The sequence below is a fragment of the Gracilinanus agilis genome, chromosome 3, assembly GCF_016433145.1.
Source record: "Gracilinanus agilis isolate LMUSP501 chromosome 3, AgileGrace, whole genome shotgun sequence".
Classification (NCBI taxonomy): domain Eukaryota; kingdom Metazoa; phylum Chordata; class Mammalia; order Didelphimorphia; family Didelphidae; genus Gracilinanus; species Gracilinanus agilis.
Window position 1 is genome coordinate 257,242,973 of NC_058132.1, and position 16,352 is coordinate 257,259,324.

The window sequence follows — 16,352 nt, forward strand, 5'->3', positions numbered from 1 at the left end:
AGATAGATAGATAGATAGATAGAGAGAGAGAGAGAGAGAGAGAGAGAGAGAGAGAGAGAGAGAGAGANAGAGAGAGAGAGAGAGAGAGAGAGAGAGAGAGAGAGAGAGAGAGAGAGAGAGAGAGATATTTAGGAGTAAAGACATCTTCAAGAAACTCAACAACTTTGTTCAAAGTCCAATTTCTCTCTGTCTGACTATGCCATTTAACCTCTTTGAGGTACTTCTTTCCTTATCTGGAAAATAGGGACATTTAATTTTATGACACTTACCTTATTTATATGACCTAACTAAAAGATTTGTCTTTTTTTAAAAAAGAAAATTCTATAAATCAAAAGGCATCAAAAAAACAAGTCCTTTATAAGTTTATCTAATATGAAATACTAGCAAACACAGTTTAAATTACTAGAAAATGTATATTCCTGTGCATTTATAAGAATGCAACTATTTCCATTCCTATATGCAAAGCAAATTCTTTGAAATGTTATAAATAAAAATTAATCTGGAGGCTTATTACCATTTTTATAAGTATTTATTAGTAAAGAGGGAGAAATATAGTAAAAAGAGTTTTTAGGCTTTCTAACTTAAAATCTAATCCTCTGCTTGTCAAAGATATCCTGGTGAGATGAGAGAGACACAGACACAAACACACACAGACACAGACACAGACACACCAGCCCAGGAAGTGAGTTAGTTCAAATCTGGAAGCCAAAAGACATATAAGCTTCTTGTGCTTTTTCTTTAAACGTATAGCTCCTCCATGCCTTGGCTCATAGGCCAATAACTTTCAAACATTATGCCTGTGCTGGGACTCTATTGCTGACGCTGGGACACTGAGATGCTGAGGGATACCAGGGGACCCAGGCATCAGGTTGTCAGACAAGCCCCCTGACTCTGTCACTCCTTTGTTGAGTCTTTACAAGATGAGCCGAGTTAGGGAACCCCTAAAAATTTACCTCACACAGAAGTACTCCTTCCATATGAAATGATCAGCCACTCATAGTTGTCTATATTTTAAAACATTTAACCATATTTTTCTTGTGAAACAAATTTCTGTTAGTTTTGAAAGGATTTTATCTAGATGATCCAAAATGAATCAAATGGAGGATACTTTTAAATTCATGATCAGCCAAATTCTTTTTTCTTTTGTATAAAAAGCTCATAGGTCAAATTTCTCCAAACTTTTTATTGCCTATCCAAATAAGTAAAAACATCCTAACAAGTGAAAAAAATTGTTACCCACCGAACATCTGGATATTTACTTATGTATATATGCCTAACTACAGAACTGATATGCATTAAAATCTATACAATTATAAATATTAACAATATTTTATTTCATGTAATAATTTTTTACTGAAAATGTCTAAATGAGAGTAATATTATTAAATATGTATTATATATACATATATGTGTATATATGTACATATATATTGTTTAATTTTATGATACTGTGATTTGAAGGTCTGGTATTAAGCTCATTTTACTTTATTATTTGAATTTAAATACTTTCTTACATAAAATATACATAGTTCCAAAATGGTAGAAAACCATTTCTGGCTATTATTACTAAATTACAGTAATCATTTTTCATTGTATGTTTAGTTTTTATTTATTCAACATGTAAATTACTATTTTCCCTTTCTTGCTAATTGTGACAGTTTCTTATTACTAGCTAATATTATGTATCTCAATATGAAGTTTGGGTATAGATCATTGTTAATGAGAGCAAATATTAATACATATCTTGAATAATCTCAATATTTTCATTTTCACATCTTAGTGTTTTTGAAGAGCTCATTCTAGAATCAGGAGAGTGTCATTTCTGTTATTTTCTTGGACATTTTTTATATTGTTAATATTATCATTGATCCTTGATTTCTTTGAAAGAATTGTTTTAGATATTGTTAAAATTGTATTGGATATTGTTAAAATTAGATAATCTATATATCCATTTAATGAGACTCATATAAATGGAAATATTTCAGATAATAATGAAAGCAAAAAAAGAGAATCAGGCTATCCATGTCAACCATTTGATATTTTGGAACTCCAACTATTCCTTCAGAATAGCTTGTATATCATGCATGGATTATATTAATAAATTTGTTAATTTATTAATTAAATTTATGTCTTGTTTTTTAAGTAAAACATACTAAGAAAAGTCATATTTTATTATTATGAGCATCTTATTGAACTATTTTGTAAATTATCTTTTTAGAGTGTTATGTCATTTCCCAATTCCACTGGTTATACTCAATTTCTTATTGTCTTTTTGGAAAATAAGCTTTTAGGAATCTTTTGTTTTTATGTCCCTACATTTCCTATTGTATCCTCCCTTCTTTCCCATAAAAGAACAAAGAATAAAGAAGGAAGACAGATATCTGTGGGAAGCCAATAAGAGAATAGATAAAAATCTGAGACCCCTCTTTTGACACCTCTTATGATCCATACCTTTTCTTATTGGAAAAACATTATAGACTTATTGGAAAGCTTTGAGTCCATAACCAGACCAGAAGCTACTGAGTTAACAATTTCTCTCCTTGACAATTTCTCTCCTTGATAATCAAGAAGCCTGAACCCTAAAAAATATATTACTTAGATAAGGACTGGAGCCAGACAATTTAGTCCAGACTATCTGACCAGGTGCAGATCTGTAAATCAAGGCAGAACGCTATTAGTAAACATCTCCATGAAAATTTATTTCTGCTCCCAGAATTAAACCCCTACTAATTGGTGGTTGGAATTTGGCCCTTGTCCTTGCACCCATATCTCTACTTTTTAGACTTTAATGAATTGTGTATGATTTGTAACCCCTTTGCTACTGTGACTCTTTCTTTGTGTTCTTTGTTTGAAACCAGTATAAAATAAAGTCCAAATCTCATAGCGTTAGAGCAACATGGGCTAACCACTAGTCTGGTTGTTCTCATTTTCTTTCTCCTGCCTTAAGCCACCAACACCACTCAGGACCCCAAAACCATATAGAGGCTGGCCCCCTATAGATATCACCAAAAATAATGAGAAAAGGTTTTTTTTAACTGCTACCATTATATGTAGTATTTCATACTCACAGTCCCTCATGTATTCAAATATTTGGGAAGAATGAAATTTTTTTAAACATATCTTCTTTGGAGACAAAGTTGGTCACTAAAATTTTGAAATTTTGAAGCATTCAAATTGAGTTATTTTGTTGTTATTGTTTTTCCATTTCCTGTATTGTCATTGTGTATAAATTTTTCATTGTGCATGAAAGTAGAGAAGGAAAATGAGGGTTGAGGGAAATGGATGCTTCAAGTTTACCAAGTCTTTGGGTAAATAATGAAGGGATGATTATTATAGATTCTTAGCAAAAAGGTATGCCTTAGGAGAATGTGAAAGGTGACAGAGGGAAGAATTTAGGTGAGGTCTTATAGGCAGGGAAGTCTCAAAACAGGAGAGGAGCGCAGTCTAATTGCAGTCCCATTAAGTAAGAAGTATGGATTTGTGTTGAGAGATGGGGATCTCATGATGATTTTAATGCGAGCTTTGTCATTCCTTTGGAAAGCCATCTTTTCTGAGAGTATTGTGGTTCTGTGGATAATATCCTCACTTGGGAAAAAGAATATGTAAGCTTTTAGGGATAACTGGCATCCAGAGTGAAAGAGATGAGGGGAAAGCAGAAATAGACTCAATGGTGAGATGTTTTGGTCATTGAGAAAAAGAATAAGTATTGTGACAGTTGAAGGTAGACTTGGACATCATCTGTTACACATGGTCCTTTCTACCACATGACCCTGCTTAGATATATTACTTTTCTCACAAGTTGATACTGCTAAGAATGAAACAAATCACAGGGGGGAAAATTAGCTGGACAAGCTTCAGAAAAACAATAACAATAATTGGTTAGAAAAGCACAAATTTCATCCTTTAGAAGTTTTAACCCTATAAAGAATACAGATCACATAGAGAAAGAATGAATACATGTAAAGCCCATGAAGCAAAAAATATATTTACAAATAGGCTGGAAAGGAATATTTAATAAAGGGGAAAAAGTTTTTAAAATTTCTTAGAAACAGATTCAGTAAAAATAAAATTAACAAACATAAGAAGTTTGATAGGGAGATTTGAACTGACAATGAAACCGATATTTTTTTAAATAGAAGAAATAATATTTTAAAATGAGAAAAAAGAAATCAATTTAAGTAAAAGCTCCAAACTAGAGGAGAGTGGTCAAATGGAATAAGGCAGCTCAGTGTGCTAAGGAAGAGAGCCTATGGGAACAGAGTTGTGTTGTGTCAAAGAATTTTAAACAAATCTAATTAATAGCATGAAATATAGGAAATAAGGAGGAGATTTCTTTTTAATCTAAGGGGTAAAAAACAAAGAAAAACATTATGGAAAACAATCCTAACTTTAAAAAATGATAAAAGTAGAGAGATAAACTAAGCAGGAAATGGAGTCTAAAAACCATAAGCACAGAAGGATCTAATTTTAACATGAAGAAGCTTCTAAATTAAAATATAGTTATAATTGGAAAACGTTAGAAGGACATTCAGCAGATACAGAAGTAAAGCAAGGATGATGTCCTCTTTAATATTTTCATGGTGTTTCTCAGCTGCCAAATATTAAATTAACTATAGTCTGTCTTTTTATGTCTTTAAGTACACATTTAGTTTAATTGTTATAAAACAACTTATGTACTAGAATATTTAATGCTGAGCAGCTTCCTTTTCACTGAAGCAAAAAGAAAATTTCAAAATGAATAGGAACAAAATTATAATAGAAAATTCTAATTACAAATTAAGATATGTTGTTCTAGTGCTCCATTTGATGGCAAGTCTCAAAATCACAATTAAGAGAGAATTTTATTTTAAAATTAATATTTTTTAAAAATAAGGATTTATTAGGTTATTCCTCATTTTAAAATTCTGAGTATGCAATTTATTTCCACCATTTTCTTTATTATTATGAACATGAAAAAATTAACAAATGCAAATATTTTCATTTTTAATTAGGGCATAAAATATTTTACAGATACTAAATGACCTCCAAACTGTATAGAATATACACATATGCATTGATATATAAGACTACATTGAAATCATTTTCCTTTTTATGTGTCACTTTCTTAACTATTTTCTGCTCTCTTTAGTGTATTTTATAAAATTTTCATTGATTTTTTTCCCCATCTTTATCACTCCTCACCTTCCCAAAAAGCTCTCCCTTGTAAATAAAGATATACAGTCAAGCAAAATAAATTGACACTGGGGGCAGCTGGGTAGCTCAGTGGAGAGTCAGGCCTAGAGACAGGAGGTCCTAGGTTCAAACCCGGCCTCAGCCACTTCCCAGCTGTGTGACCCTGGGCAAGTCACTTGACCCCCATTGCCCACCCTTACCACTCTTCCACCTATGAGACAATACACCAAAGTACAAGGGTTAAAAAAATAAATAAACAAACAAACAAATAAATAAATAAATGAGTAAGTGAATAAATAAAGAAATAAATAAATTGACACTTTGGTCATGTCTGAAAATGCATTTCTTTTTACACCTATAGGTCCATCACCTCTGACATTTGAGGTAGGAAGTAGGCTTCTTCATCAGTCTTCTGGTGTCATCATGAATCATTGCATTAATAAGATTTTTTGAGATTTTTTTTTCAAATAAGAGAAAGTATATAGATAGCTGTTAAATGTTCCTTATTCACATAGAAAGACCCTTATAATATTAGAACCCAATATACAGAGAAAAAATGAAAAAAGTATGGAATTCTCTGTTGTATTTCATCTCATTCTTTTTGATTTCAAACAGTGTGAATGGAGCAAAAGGATTTTTTCCTTTTCTCTTCCATGGGACTTGCTGTATGTTGGTTCCATTAAAAGTTTGTTTTTAAACAGGAAGAAATAAAAATGAACAGGAGAAAGATCAGTGGATTTTCCTCCACTTTTTTTTTCAAGGTAAGCCCTGACACATTTGCAAAAAGGACTTATGAATTAGATAAAGGAGAAGAAAAAGGGGAAAAAGAACAAGGAGATATGAGGAGAGGAAAGGGAGATACAGAGAGGAGAAAACAATGAAATATTGGAATACTGCAATTTGTTCCTATTGGAATGGGGAAAATAAAAAAGTAAAAAGAAGTTTAGAATTCATCAAAGTTCTAGTTATCATCCAGTCCTTCATCCTCCTATCCTCTTGCATTTCCTTTTCATCACTGTTTTCATTAGTATCCTTCAAACTTTCCTCGTCATCTTCTTCATCATCATCCTCTCCTTCCCTATATTTCATAGCAGAAAACCAAGAATACTTTAAAATCAGATATCATGTTTGATGATCTATTCCTTCTAATTCTTCCATATGCATCAAAACAACAAAATAAACCAAATTTAAGAAAAGTTTTCTGCTTTTTGACTGTTTCTTTTCTTTACTGTTATTCAGGAACTGACAAATATTTTACTAACTCCTTCCCAGATTTTCATTTGCTTTCAGCTGACTGAAGATAGTTTTCCATTTCCATTAAGAAGAAATTCTTCAAAAGGAATTTTATTTTCCAAGTGAGAATTTTCATCAAAATAAGAATGCCATGTGCAATCTGATTTAATGTCCTCAAACTCTGTCACTTAGAACCTATTAAAGTAATATAGTGCCTCTAGCCCCAAGAAATAAAAATAGCTATGGATCATTGACAATGTTGTTACTCAGAAGGCTGATACTTTAGTAATAAATTTTGACCTCTTCAAGACAAAAAAAAAACAACAGAGGTTTATGTTTCTGCTATAGTTTCAAAATTTCCTCACTGGCTTGCTCATTCAGTATGCCTATTTCATTAGGTATTTCATTAATCTCTTCAATTGCTTCTTGCTCTTGAGCTCCTGCTATGATTTAGAATTCCTTTCTGAAAAACTGACTTTGGCCATTAGCCCTGAAATTGTGGTAATCTGCATTCTCCATCTCAGGGATGTTATGGAATTGGGAAGTGTGCAGCTGACTACTTTTCACATCCCATCACATAAGCCATGATTAGTGTGGCTTCCTTAATCAGGGGCTCCTGCTCCTGCTCTAGGAGATTTAGTAGGTGATTGCTGAACAGATCATCCCTGATTAATGCTTATATTCTCTGTGTTCAGAACCACCTCCAACATTAACACCATAGTAGACTTCCTCACTCTCTTGACCTCCCCCATTTTGCTCTCTATGTTACCATTCATCATCAGCTTGGCTTCTGAAATACTGCAACTTTCTCTTTTTCTCTCTAGTTTGACAGTGACCAAAAATAATTAAACAACAGAAACATAAAGGCCTGAAACAAAATTAACAAAAGGAACATTTTGATTGAATAATTAAGTTGTTTAAGAAATTAATTCACTTACCAAATATTTAAGTTCCTAAAATGTATAAATGATTCTTGCATATGGAAGAATGGGCATTCCAAGCTAAATATAACAGTCTCTGCCTATAAGAAGCATGTAATTTATGGGGGAAATGACCTAGACATTAAATAATTAAAAAAACTAGAACATATAAGTTTTTTAAAAGAGTGCTATGGGTATTCTTAGGAAGGAATTATCACTTCTGACTGGGAGAGTTGGGGGGAAAATCATTGAGAAGGTAGTATTTCAGATGGACCTTGAAGGATTTTACCAGTTAAACATGATATGAGGGAATTCTAGGGTAAAAAATTGTCTGAGAAAAACTAGACATCCTAAGAAGCATTCAGAGGATAGCAAGCATTCCGTCCTGTCTGGAGCACAGAGTATATGAGGCAAAGCATTATGAAAACAGGCTAGAAAAAGAAGTCATATTAGCACTGGAGAGACTTGAATACTGAGGACATTGGGCTTTATTGTGTAGCTACATGGAGAGGTATTGGAAAAAATTGTTAGCAGTGAATTGATAAAGATGTATTTCAGAAGGGGATGGATCCAGGAGACAGTATAGCATATGTGAGACTGAAATGAGGAAATGAGTTAGACTTCAGCAATAATCTGATACCATCAAGTTGTCAATGAGGTTAATGTGACAATTTGAATCTAACATGGGCCAATTAAACCAGGGATAATTACAGATATTTTTCCTGATTAATAACTTTATATTTCCATAATATTTGCATAAGAAGGACATAAAGCATATGTTACCCAAACTACAATTGGAAAGGAAGCTTAAATTACATGATTTTGAACATCATTTGTCAATGTCAACCACTTATTAAAAAGAAAAAATAGAGGAGATACATTGTGGGAAGATGGTGGAGTAGGATCTGAAGCTTTCTTGCCTTCCTAAAACACCGTACAACCAAAAATAACTCCCTAAAATCAACACTAAAAGCAGCAAAGCAGAAATCTAGAGTGAAATTGAACAGCTAAGGACAACTAGAGAAGAAAACTAACTTCCCTACCCTTAGGCATAGGGTCCTGGAATCAAACTGGCTGCTTACATTTGCAGTGGTAGAACTGCCCACCAGCTCTGGTAGGAGTACCTGAGCTCAGTCACAGACTGAGGCTTGAGCAGGGAACTAGAAATAGATCTGACACTGGACTATAAAAATTGCAATTACTAAATAAAACTCAGGAAAAAATAAATACACACACACAAAATCTTTAAACTTGAGATAACATACATCAACACAATAAGAACCCTGTGACTCCAGAAAAAAATCCAATAATTAAGTCAAAGCCTGGCTGCTAAAATTAAAAATAAGTATATAAATAAATTAAAATTAGCAAGTAAAGGAGAGAAAACCCAACTACTGATAGCTATTATGGGGGGATAGCTATTATTGACTCAAATGCAGAGGACAATGAAATATAAAAACCTGCTTCAACACCTCACACCTAGCAGAATGGCCAATATGACAGTAAAGAAAAGTGGTAAATGTTGAAGGGGATGTGGCAAAATTGGGACACTAATACACTGCTAGTAGAGTTGTGAATTGATCCAACTATTCTGGAGGGCAATTCTGAACTATGTGCAAAGGGTTTTAAAAGACTGCCTGCCCTTTGATCCAGCCATACCAATGCTGGGTTTGTACCCCAAGGAGATAATAAGGAAAAATACTTGTACAAAAATACTTATAGCTGCAGTCTTTCTAGTGGCAGAAAATTGGAAAATGAGGGGGTATCCATCAATTGGGGAAATGGCTAAACAAACTGTGGTATTGGATGGTGATGGAAAGCTATTGTGCTGAAATAAATGATGAACTGGAGGATTTCTGTGTGAAGGGGAAAGAACTCCAGGAATTGATGCAGAGTGAAAAGAGTAGAACCAGGAGCACCTTATATACAGAGTCAGATACACTGTGACACAATCAAACATAATGGACTTCTTTACTAGCAGCAATTCAGTGACCCAGGACAATCCAGAGGAACTTAGGAGAAAGAACCCTATCCACATCCAGAGAAAGAACTGTGGGAGTAGAAACACAGAAGAAAAAAATTGTAAATATATTCATGTTCAATAACCTGGGGATCCCATTACTAGGACTAGGCCCCAAGGATATTCTTAAGAGGGCAAAAAACTGTGTACATATGAAAATATTCATGGAAGCTTTGTTAAGTTTGTTATGATAAAATAATACAAATGCAATGCACAGGAGAAATGGCTGAATAGATCAAATTGGAAGGAAGGGAAGAAGGATTATGTTTTGGATCTTATAATTTTAGAAAATGTATGTTAAAAAATATTATGTTATTGGAAAAATTAAATATCTTTTAATTTTAAAATTTTCAAAAATGCAAGTGAAAAAAGATAAAATAATGGAAATACAGGGTAAATATGGGAAAAATATGAAGAGACAAAAAGAGAAGAAAAGAAGAATACATACCATGGTTACAATAAAAAAATAACAGCTACAAAATCAAAATTTCACTAGTATGGAAGTAAAATGAATGCAAAGGGAACTCATAAATGTATAATTTATTTGTTTTTAAACAAATTGTAAACAATGTAGTTTTTTTTTTACATTTATTAATATTCATTTTTAACATGGTTACATGATTCATGCTCCTCCTTTCCCCTTCAACCCCCCCCGCGCCCCCCCTACCCATGCGCATTTCCACTAGTTTTGTCATGTGTCCTTGATCAAGACCAATTTCCAAATTGTTGGTAGTTGCATTGGTGTGGTAGTTTCGAGTCTACACCCTCAATCATGTCCACCCCGACCCATGCGTTCATGCAGTTGTTTTTCCTATATGTTTCCTCTCCTGCAGTCCTTCCTCTGAATGTGGGTAGCATCTTTACCATAAATCCCTCAGAATTGTCCTGGGTCATTGCATTGCTGCTGGTTCAGAGGTCCATTACATTCGATTTTACCACAGAATGTCAGTCTCTGTGTATAGAGTTCTTCTGGCTCTGCTCCTTTCGCTCTGCATCAGTTCCCGGAGGTCTCTCCAGTTCGCCTGGAACTTCTCCAGTTTATTATTCCTTTTAGCACAATAGTATTCCATCACCCGCATATACCACAGTTTGTTCAGCCATTCCCCAATTGAAGGGCATACCCTCCTTTTCCAATTTGTTGCCACCACAAAAAGCGCAAACAATGTAGTTTTGAGTTTTGCAGATAAAATGTTTACACATTTGTTTAATTAAACATTTTTGGTGGTGATGGTAGTTATATAATTGTTTAAAAGAAAAGGACAATAGATACAGAAATTTTAAAAAGTTTTAATTAGAATACATTTTACTTTTTGATTAGAGGCAAATGTGATCTCATTTTAAATACATGTTCCTGGGGACTAAAAATTCATTCATATAAATCAATGCAAGGTAGCAAATTGGTCCAATATATGATCAAAATCTGAATTTAAAGGGTTCTCAGTAGGAAGCTAAGTCCAATTCATGCAAGAATATGAATCTCCTTTATAGCATATGACAAACAGTGATATATTTAGCTATATGTTTCAAGACTACAAACAAGGGAAAACTCACTCTTAATTTTGGAAAAGGTGTTCTTACCTCAAGCTAAGATCTTCATTGGTGCAGCTTCTCCTCATTGTTCTTAGTTCTGTCTATGGCTAAGCAGAAGAATTCTAATACTTCTTCTACCCAACATCATTTTATTACCCCAAATTATGAACTTTGATCTTTTCTTTCCCCTCACTGCCCTCTCTCCATTGTAAATTTCATCTACTTGCACAGCTATAAACATATCCCTCCAAAATGCATTAGTTCTGACCTTATTCTGAATGTTCACACCCACTTTTCTATGAATCTATAATAGTTAAGTATTCTTATTCTTAATATCATCCTTTTACAAAAAATATTAATTACCATCTCCTCTATGAAATTTCCTAGCCACTATTTCCAAATGTTTTTTTTTTCCAAACCTGACTTTAAAGGGAGAATCTGAACCAATTTATTTCAATCTTACCCTATAGGCATTACCACCAGCTAATGATTTTATCTTTTCATTGGCATAAGGAAATATATTTACAAATGTTATCTACTATATTGGAGCAAATTTTTCAGACCCCATATTTGTCCTCAAGGTCTGATTTTCTCAAAAATTTCATATTAAAATATTTCTTTTGCATTCTTCATTCTCTTCATATTGTATATTTATTTGTTTGCATGCTTATACCCACTGAATTGGCACAGTGGACAGAACACTGGACATGAAGTTAGAAAGACATGAATTCATTTCCAGTTTCAGATGTTTACTACTTGTGTGACACTGAGCAAATCACTTAATGTACCTCAAGCTCAGTTACTGCATCTGTAAAATGAAGATAAAAATCATACTCACAAGCTGTTTTGTTGTGAGAATAAAATGAGATTATATTTGTAAAGCTCCTTGCAAACTTTATAGTACTTTGTAAATGCTAATTATTCTGTTGTTGTTGTTATAACCACATAGTAGAATGTGAACTTTTAGGAACATTATTTCATTTTATCCTCTGTATCCACTGTGATTGAATTTTAAGTAGTTCTGTTTAGTTTGGATTTAGAATAACTGAAAGGAAAGAGTAAGAATTAAAGCTAGACCACTAAATTAGAAAGGAATTGGAAGTCATGATGATCACTACATGCTGAGATCATAAGTTTATATTATTATTATTATTATTATTATTATCATCATCATCAAAGGAAGTCACTAAGGTTTTTGTTTTGTAGAGGAATGGCACGATCTTGATACATTTGGAAGATGATATGGAAAACAGCATTGGAAAAGAATAGATTAGAGACCCACAAAATCAATTAGGAAGTTAGTGCAGTGCTGTAAATAGAACATCCTGAAGTAGATTGGTCAAAATGGAGTTGATGAGAGGCAAATAAGAGATATCATAGAGGTAAAAACTATATAGGTATTGAGCAATGATTAGATATGTGTCTGGTTGATTAGGGACATGGTTGAGGCCATTAGCCAAAATAAAGGGAAAAGAGAGAATAAAAGTTTGAGAGAAGACAAAAACTTTGGCTAAGACACTTTCAGTTTGAAGTTCTGGTGAACCATTTAGTTGGAGATACTCAGCTAGCAATTTGAGAAGGTAACTCTTTGCCCTATGACATGCTGGTAATGTGGGGGCAGGGGTGTTTGTGTGTCATTCTAAAGAATTGTTCAGTATATCTACACTAATTATAACTTTTAAGTTAATCAGAAATTCTTCCTCGTGTGCAAATGAATGAATAAAAATAATTTATTTACTATATGGGGGACAAAAATCAATCAAGGGTCATATATTAAGTATGTAATAAATTCTAAGTAATCAAGATGATCCCTACTCACAAGAAACTCAAATTCTAATATGAGTTTTTGACACCTGTAGGAGAGTTCAGATGAAGAATGTGAATATTCAGTGGTCTGAGTGGACACTGTGTCAGTGCAAGAGGAAAAGCTTTCCAGGTGACCAGGCGTAAAATGGGAGATAATGCTGCCAGGCAAAAATACATCTCTGGTATCATTTTGATTGACACAACACATTCCTTTGTGATATTGAATAATTGTCAATGCCAAAGACGATTGTGTTGAAAACTTTATTTTCTGGATTTTCATTTATTTCTCTTGAGTGGGTACTTTCTCTCTCCAATGACATAGATTACAGTCCCTATAAATGTCACTATACTGTAGAGTCTTCATGAATTGCTGTGATGCATGTGCTTGTGTATGTGCATACATATACATAAAGACATAAATACATATACTTCTATGTGTGTAAAATATAGGCATTTTGTATATGTGAACACTTTAATCATATATATATATATATAGCTTTATACACACAGATATATACATGCATGTACACATGTGTATGTGTGCTGTGCATAAATATATATTTATATATTACTTGTTGGCAATTCTTTTGGTGATGATCCTCAAAATGTTGTTAATCTGGTCCTGTAATGACACAACACTACATTGCTCAGCCTTTCAAGCTTGGTAAAATCTGTCAGAGCAAAGCCTTGAAAAATCCAGAATGACCTCCCTACAATTATGAGGTAACGGATTTGGAATTCAGTGGAGACTAAATATGCTTATTTTTGATTGAAGAAGTTATTTGTTACATATTTTCGTATAGAAGGGCTTGTATCTGCACAGATGGTCTTAATTATGATTTCCTAGAAGGCCTACATACCAACCAAATTACATCTCATATGTCTTACTAATATCAAAATTTCCACAATGGGGCTTTCTAACTGGAACACGCCTCTCAAGATCCTTTTCAAGATCTTTTTGTATATCATCAATGATATTAAATCTAAAAAGCATCCTAAGCACATACAATGTGAGACAGGCATTTGCCCAAGCTCCTTATATTCTGTTGGGGAATTTAAAAATCATAAAATGTAAATAATAATTTAAAGGAGGTAAAGAATACTAATAGCTTTGAGGATCAGAAAAGTTTTCTTGTAGAAAGCAGTATATAAACTGGACCTTGATGTAAGATAAAGATGATAAGAATGGAAAGTAAAGAGGCTGGGGCAGGAATACATTCTCACAATATAAACAGTCTGTAAAGTGGTGGCTGAAGATCAAATGCTGAGTTCAGGCAATGGCAGGGAGGACAATTTGACAAGAATATGAAAATCTCTTTAGCCACATCTCCCAGTTTTTTGTTATCTATAATTTAATATTCATAAGACTCATAGGAGGAAGGAATCACTAAATGAAGAAATTTTTCCTGGAGAGCCATATAAATATTCTATGATATTGTTTTTGCTTTCCTCTGTTTCCTCCTTGTCTTCTCTTCTCATCTTCCCTTTTCTCCTCTCCTCTCCTCTCCTCTTCTCTTCTCTCTTTCCCTCTGCTCTCCTTCCCTTCCTCTCACCTCTCTTCCTTTCTCCTTTCCTCCCAACCCCTTTCAAATATATATTTTATATTAAAAACTAACTATGATGTAGCAAAATTAGAATTTGAACCTAGGGATGCAATTCCTTAGCTGGTGTGACCTTTGTACTCTAGCAAATCTAGGATATAGGCTATAAATTGGAACAATAAATAATTAGGTCAAAATAGTAAAGGAACAGAAAGAGAAGAGTTTTGAGGTCAGGCTTAAGAACAACAAACTGGAATGAGAGATTCACCATACCTGTTAATTATTCAACAATCATTTATTTATTTAACAATTTACTATGTATAATTTGATGCTGAAGAGCAAGGGACAAAAACCAAAACCTAGACAATTTACAGCTGACATTCTGTCTGTAGTTATGTGTTTCTTTGAAGGCTTAGAGTTATACTTGTACACCATATACTATATATTTTTTGAAAATGCAGAGATAAGAATGAAAATAGTGGAATTTCTTTGATTTAAACAAGATAAACTTTTCATGTGATTATAGTTCAATTCAGTAAATCTTTATTAAGGTCCTATTCTGTGAAAACATAATGTTGGAAGTAGAGGAACAGGATGAAAAGTTTAGATAAAACAAGATGCCTGAATCCTTCCATTTAAAAGAGACAAATGACATACTCAGGGAAAAAATGTAAATTATAGTTATATACACCAGAGAGGTATATAAATTCCAAGGAGAAAGTAATTTATTAAGTCTCAGACATTTTTATTTGAGTGCAAATATGTCTGAGTGGGAGACAGGACTGACCATATGGTGGGGTAAGAAAAATGCAGTGTTGCAGAATGGGGAGAGTAATGATTTTGGAACTGGAGGCCCATGGTTCAATTCCTAGTCTTTATACTTACTTATGTGACCTTGAGCAAGTCCCATTCTCTCTCTAGCCCTCAGTTTTCCTATCTGTAAAGTGCAACACTTGGAATTATTATTTCTTGTATTTCTTCCCTCTCTAGATTCTGTAATATAAGAAATATAAAAAGATAGAACAGGAAAAAAAATCTCACCTATTCTACAATTCTGCCTACTCCTTTATATATAGATCTAAATATATAGAGATAATATATATATATATATAATATAGAGATCTAAATATATAGAGATCTAAATGAACTTCTAATGTCCCAACTAATTCAGAATTAATAAATTTTCTCATTCATATTCTTTCCAAATAGACTATTTTTATTATTTGGAAGGACAAAATGATGCTCTCCTTTGTGGTAACAGCTCATATGCAGGGTAAGTAATATTGAATTATGTTGTTTTCTTTGATAGATTATTTCAGGTTGTTATGTAACATGAGTTATAGTCTTTCATTGAGTGCCTATAATGTACAAAAACATTGTGCTTAGTGATGAGAGGGATACAAAGAAGTCTAACCTAATAGCAACACCACAATTTTATACAGCACTCAGAGTATAAAGCCCTTTTTAACAATGTATTCCTTGAAGTATGAAGTGCATTTTAAAATAGATAACCTGAATCTAAGAGGGTAATTGACTGTTTATAGGGAGTCGTAAAATATTATGGTCAGAAAGGGTCCCAAGAGGCCACTTACTTCAATCTCTATATGAAAAAATAATCTCCTCTACAACATACCCCAATGGTTACCTATAAACAATTTCTTGAAGATGTTCTCGTGAGTGGGAATGTAGCTCTCTTAGTGTCCTTCTAACTTTCTTGATTAACAGATACATAAGCCATGATACTTCTTTACATACATACTTCCCCACCATCATTTTAATATAAACAATTCCTTACTATACATATACATATTTATTAAGTGCCTATCATATGCCATGATTATACAAGGCTTTGCAAGGACAAAGATAGATAGATTATGCCCTTACCTTTATGATGCCTATCTAGTAATAAAAAAGTAGGGGAAGAGTTCGTGTGTATGCATACGTGTACATGTGTGTGTTTAACTAAACTTACCAAAGAGTCATATGATAGTTTCAAAGCCATCTAGAATAAAAATAGGTAGTTTCTAATCTTACTATTTTCTCTGTGTTCTATTAGTTTTTGTAGATGATTTGGATAACAAGAACCACTCCTCACTGTCAACAAACGGGAATGATGGATTTGGGTTAAGG

The 16,352-nt window shown here is 33.2% G+C and overlaps 1 protein-coding gene across 1 annotated transcript in view; it reads left to right on the forward strand.

The window, feature by feature from the left end:
* LOC123241458 (sodium channel protein type 9 subunit alpha-like) overlaps window positions 1–16,352 on the forward strand; it is an 88,465-nt gene that overhangs the window by 7,621 nt on the left and 64,492 nt on the right. Inside the window, exon 7 of the mRNA XM_044669102.1 lies at window positions 15,432–15,495. Coding sequence (XP_044525037.1) covers window positions 15,432–15,495 — 64 coding nt within the window. The remainder of the gene's footprint in view (window positions 1–15,431; window positions 15,496–16,352) is intronic.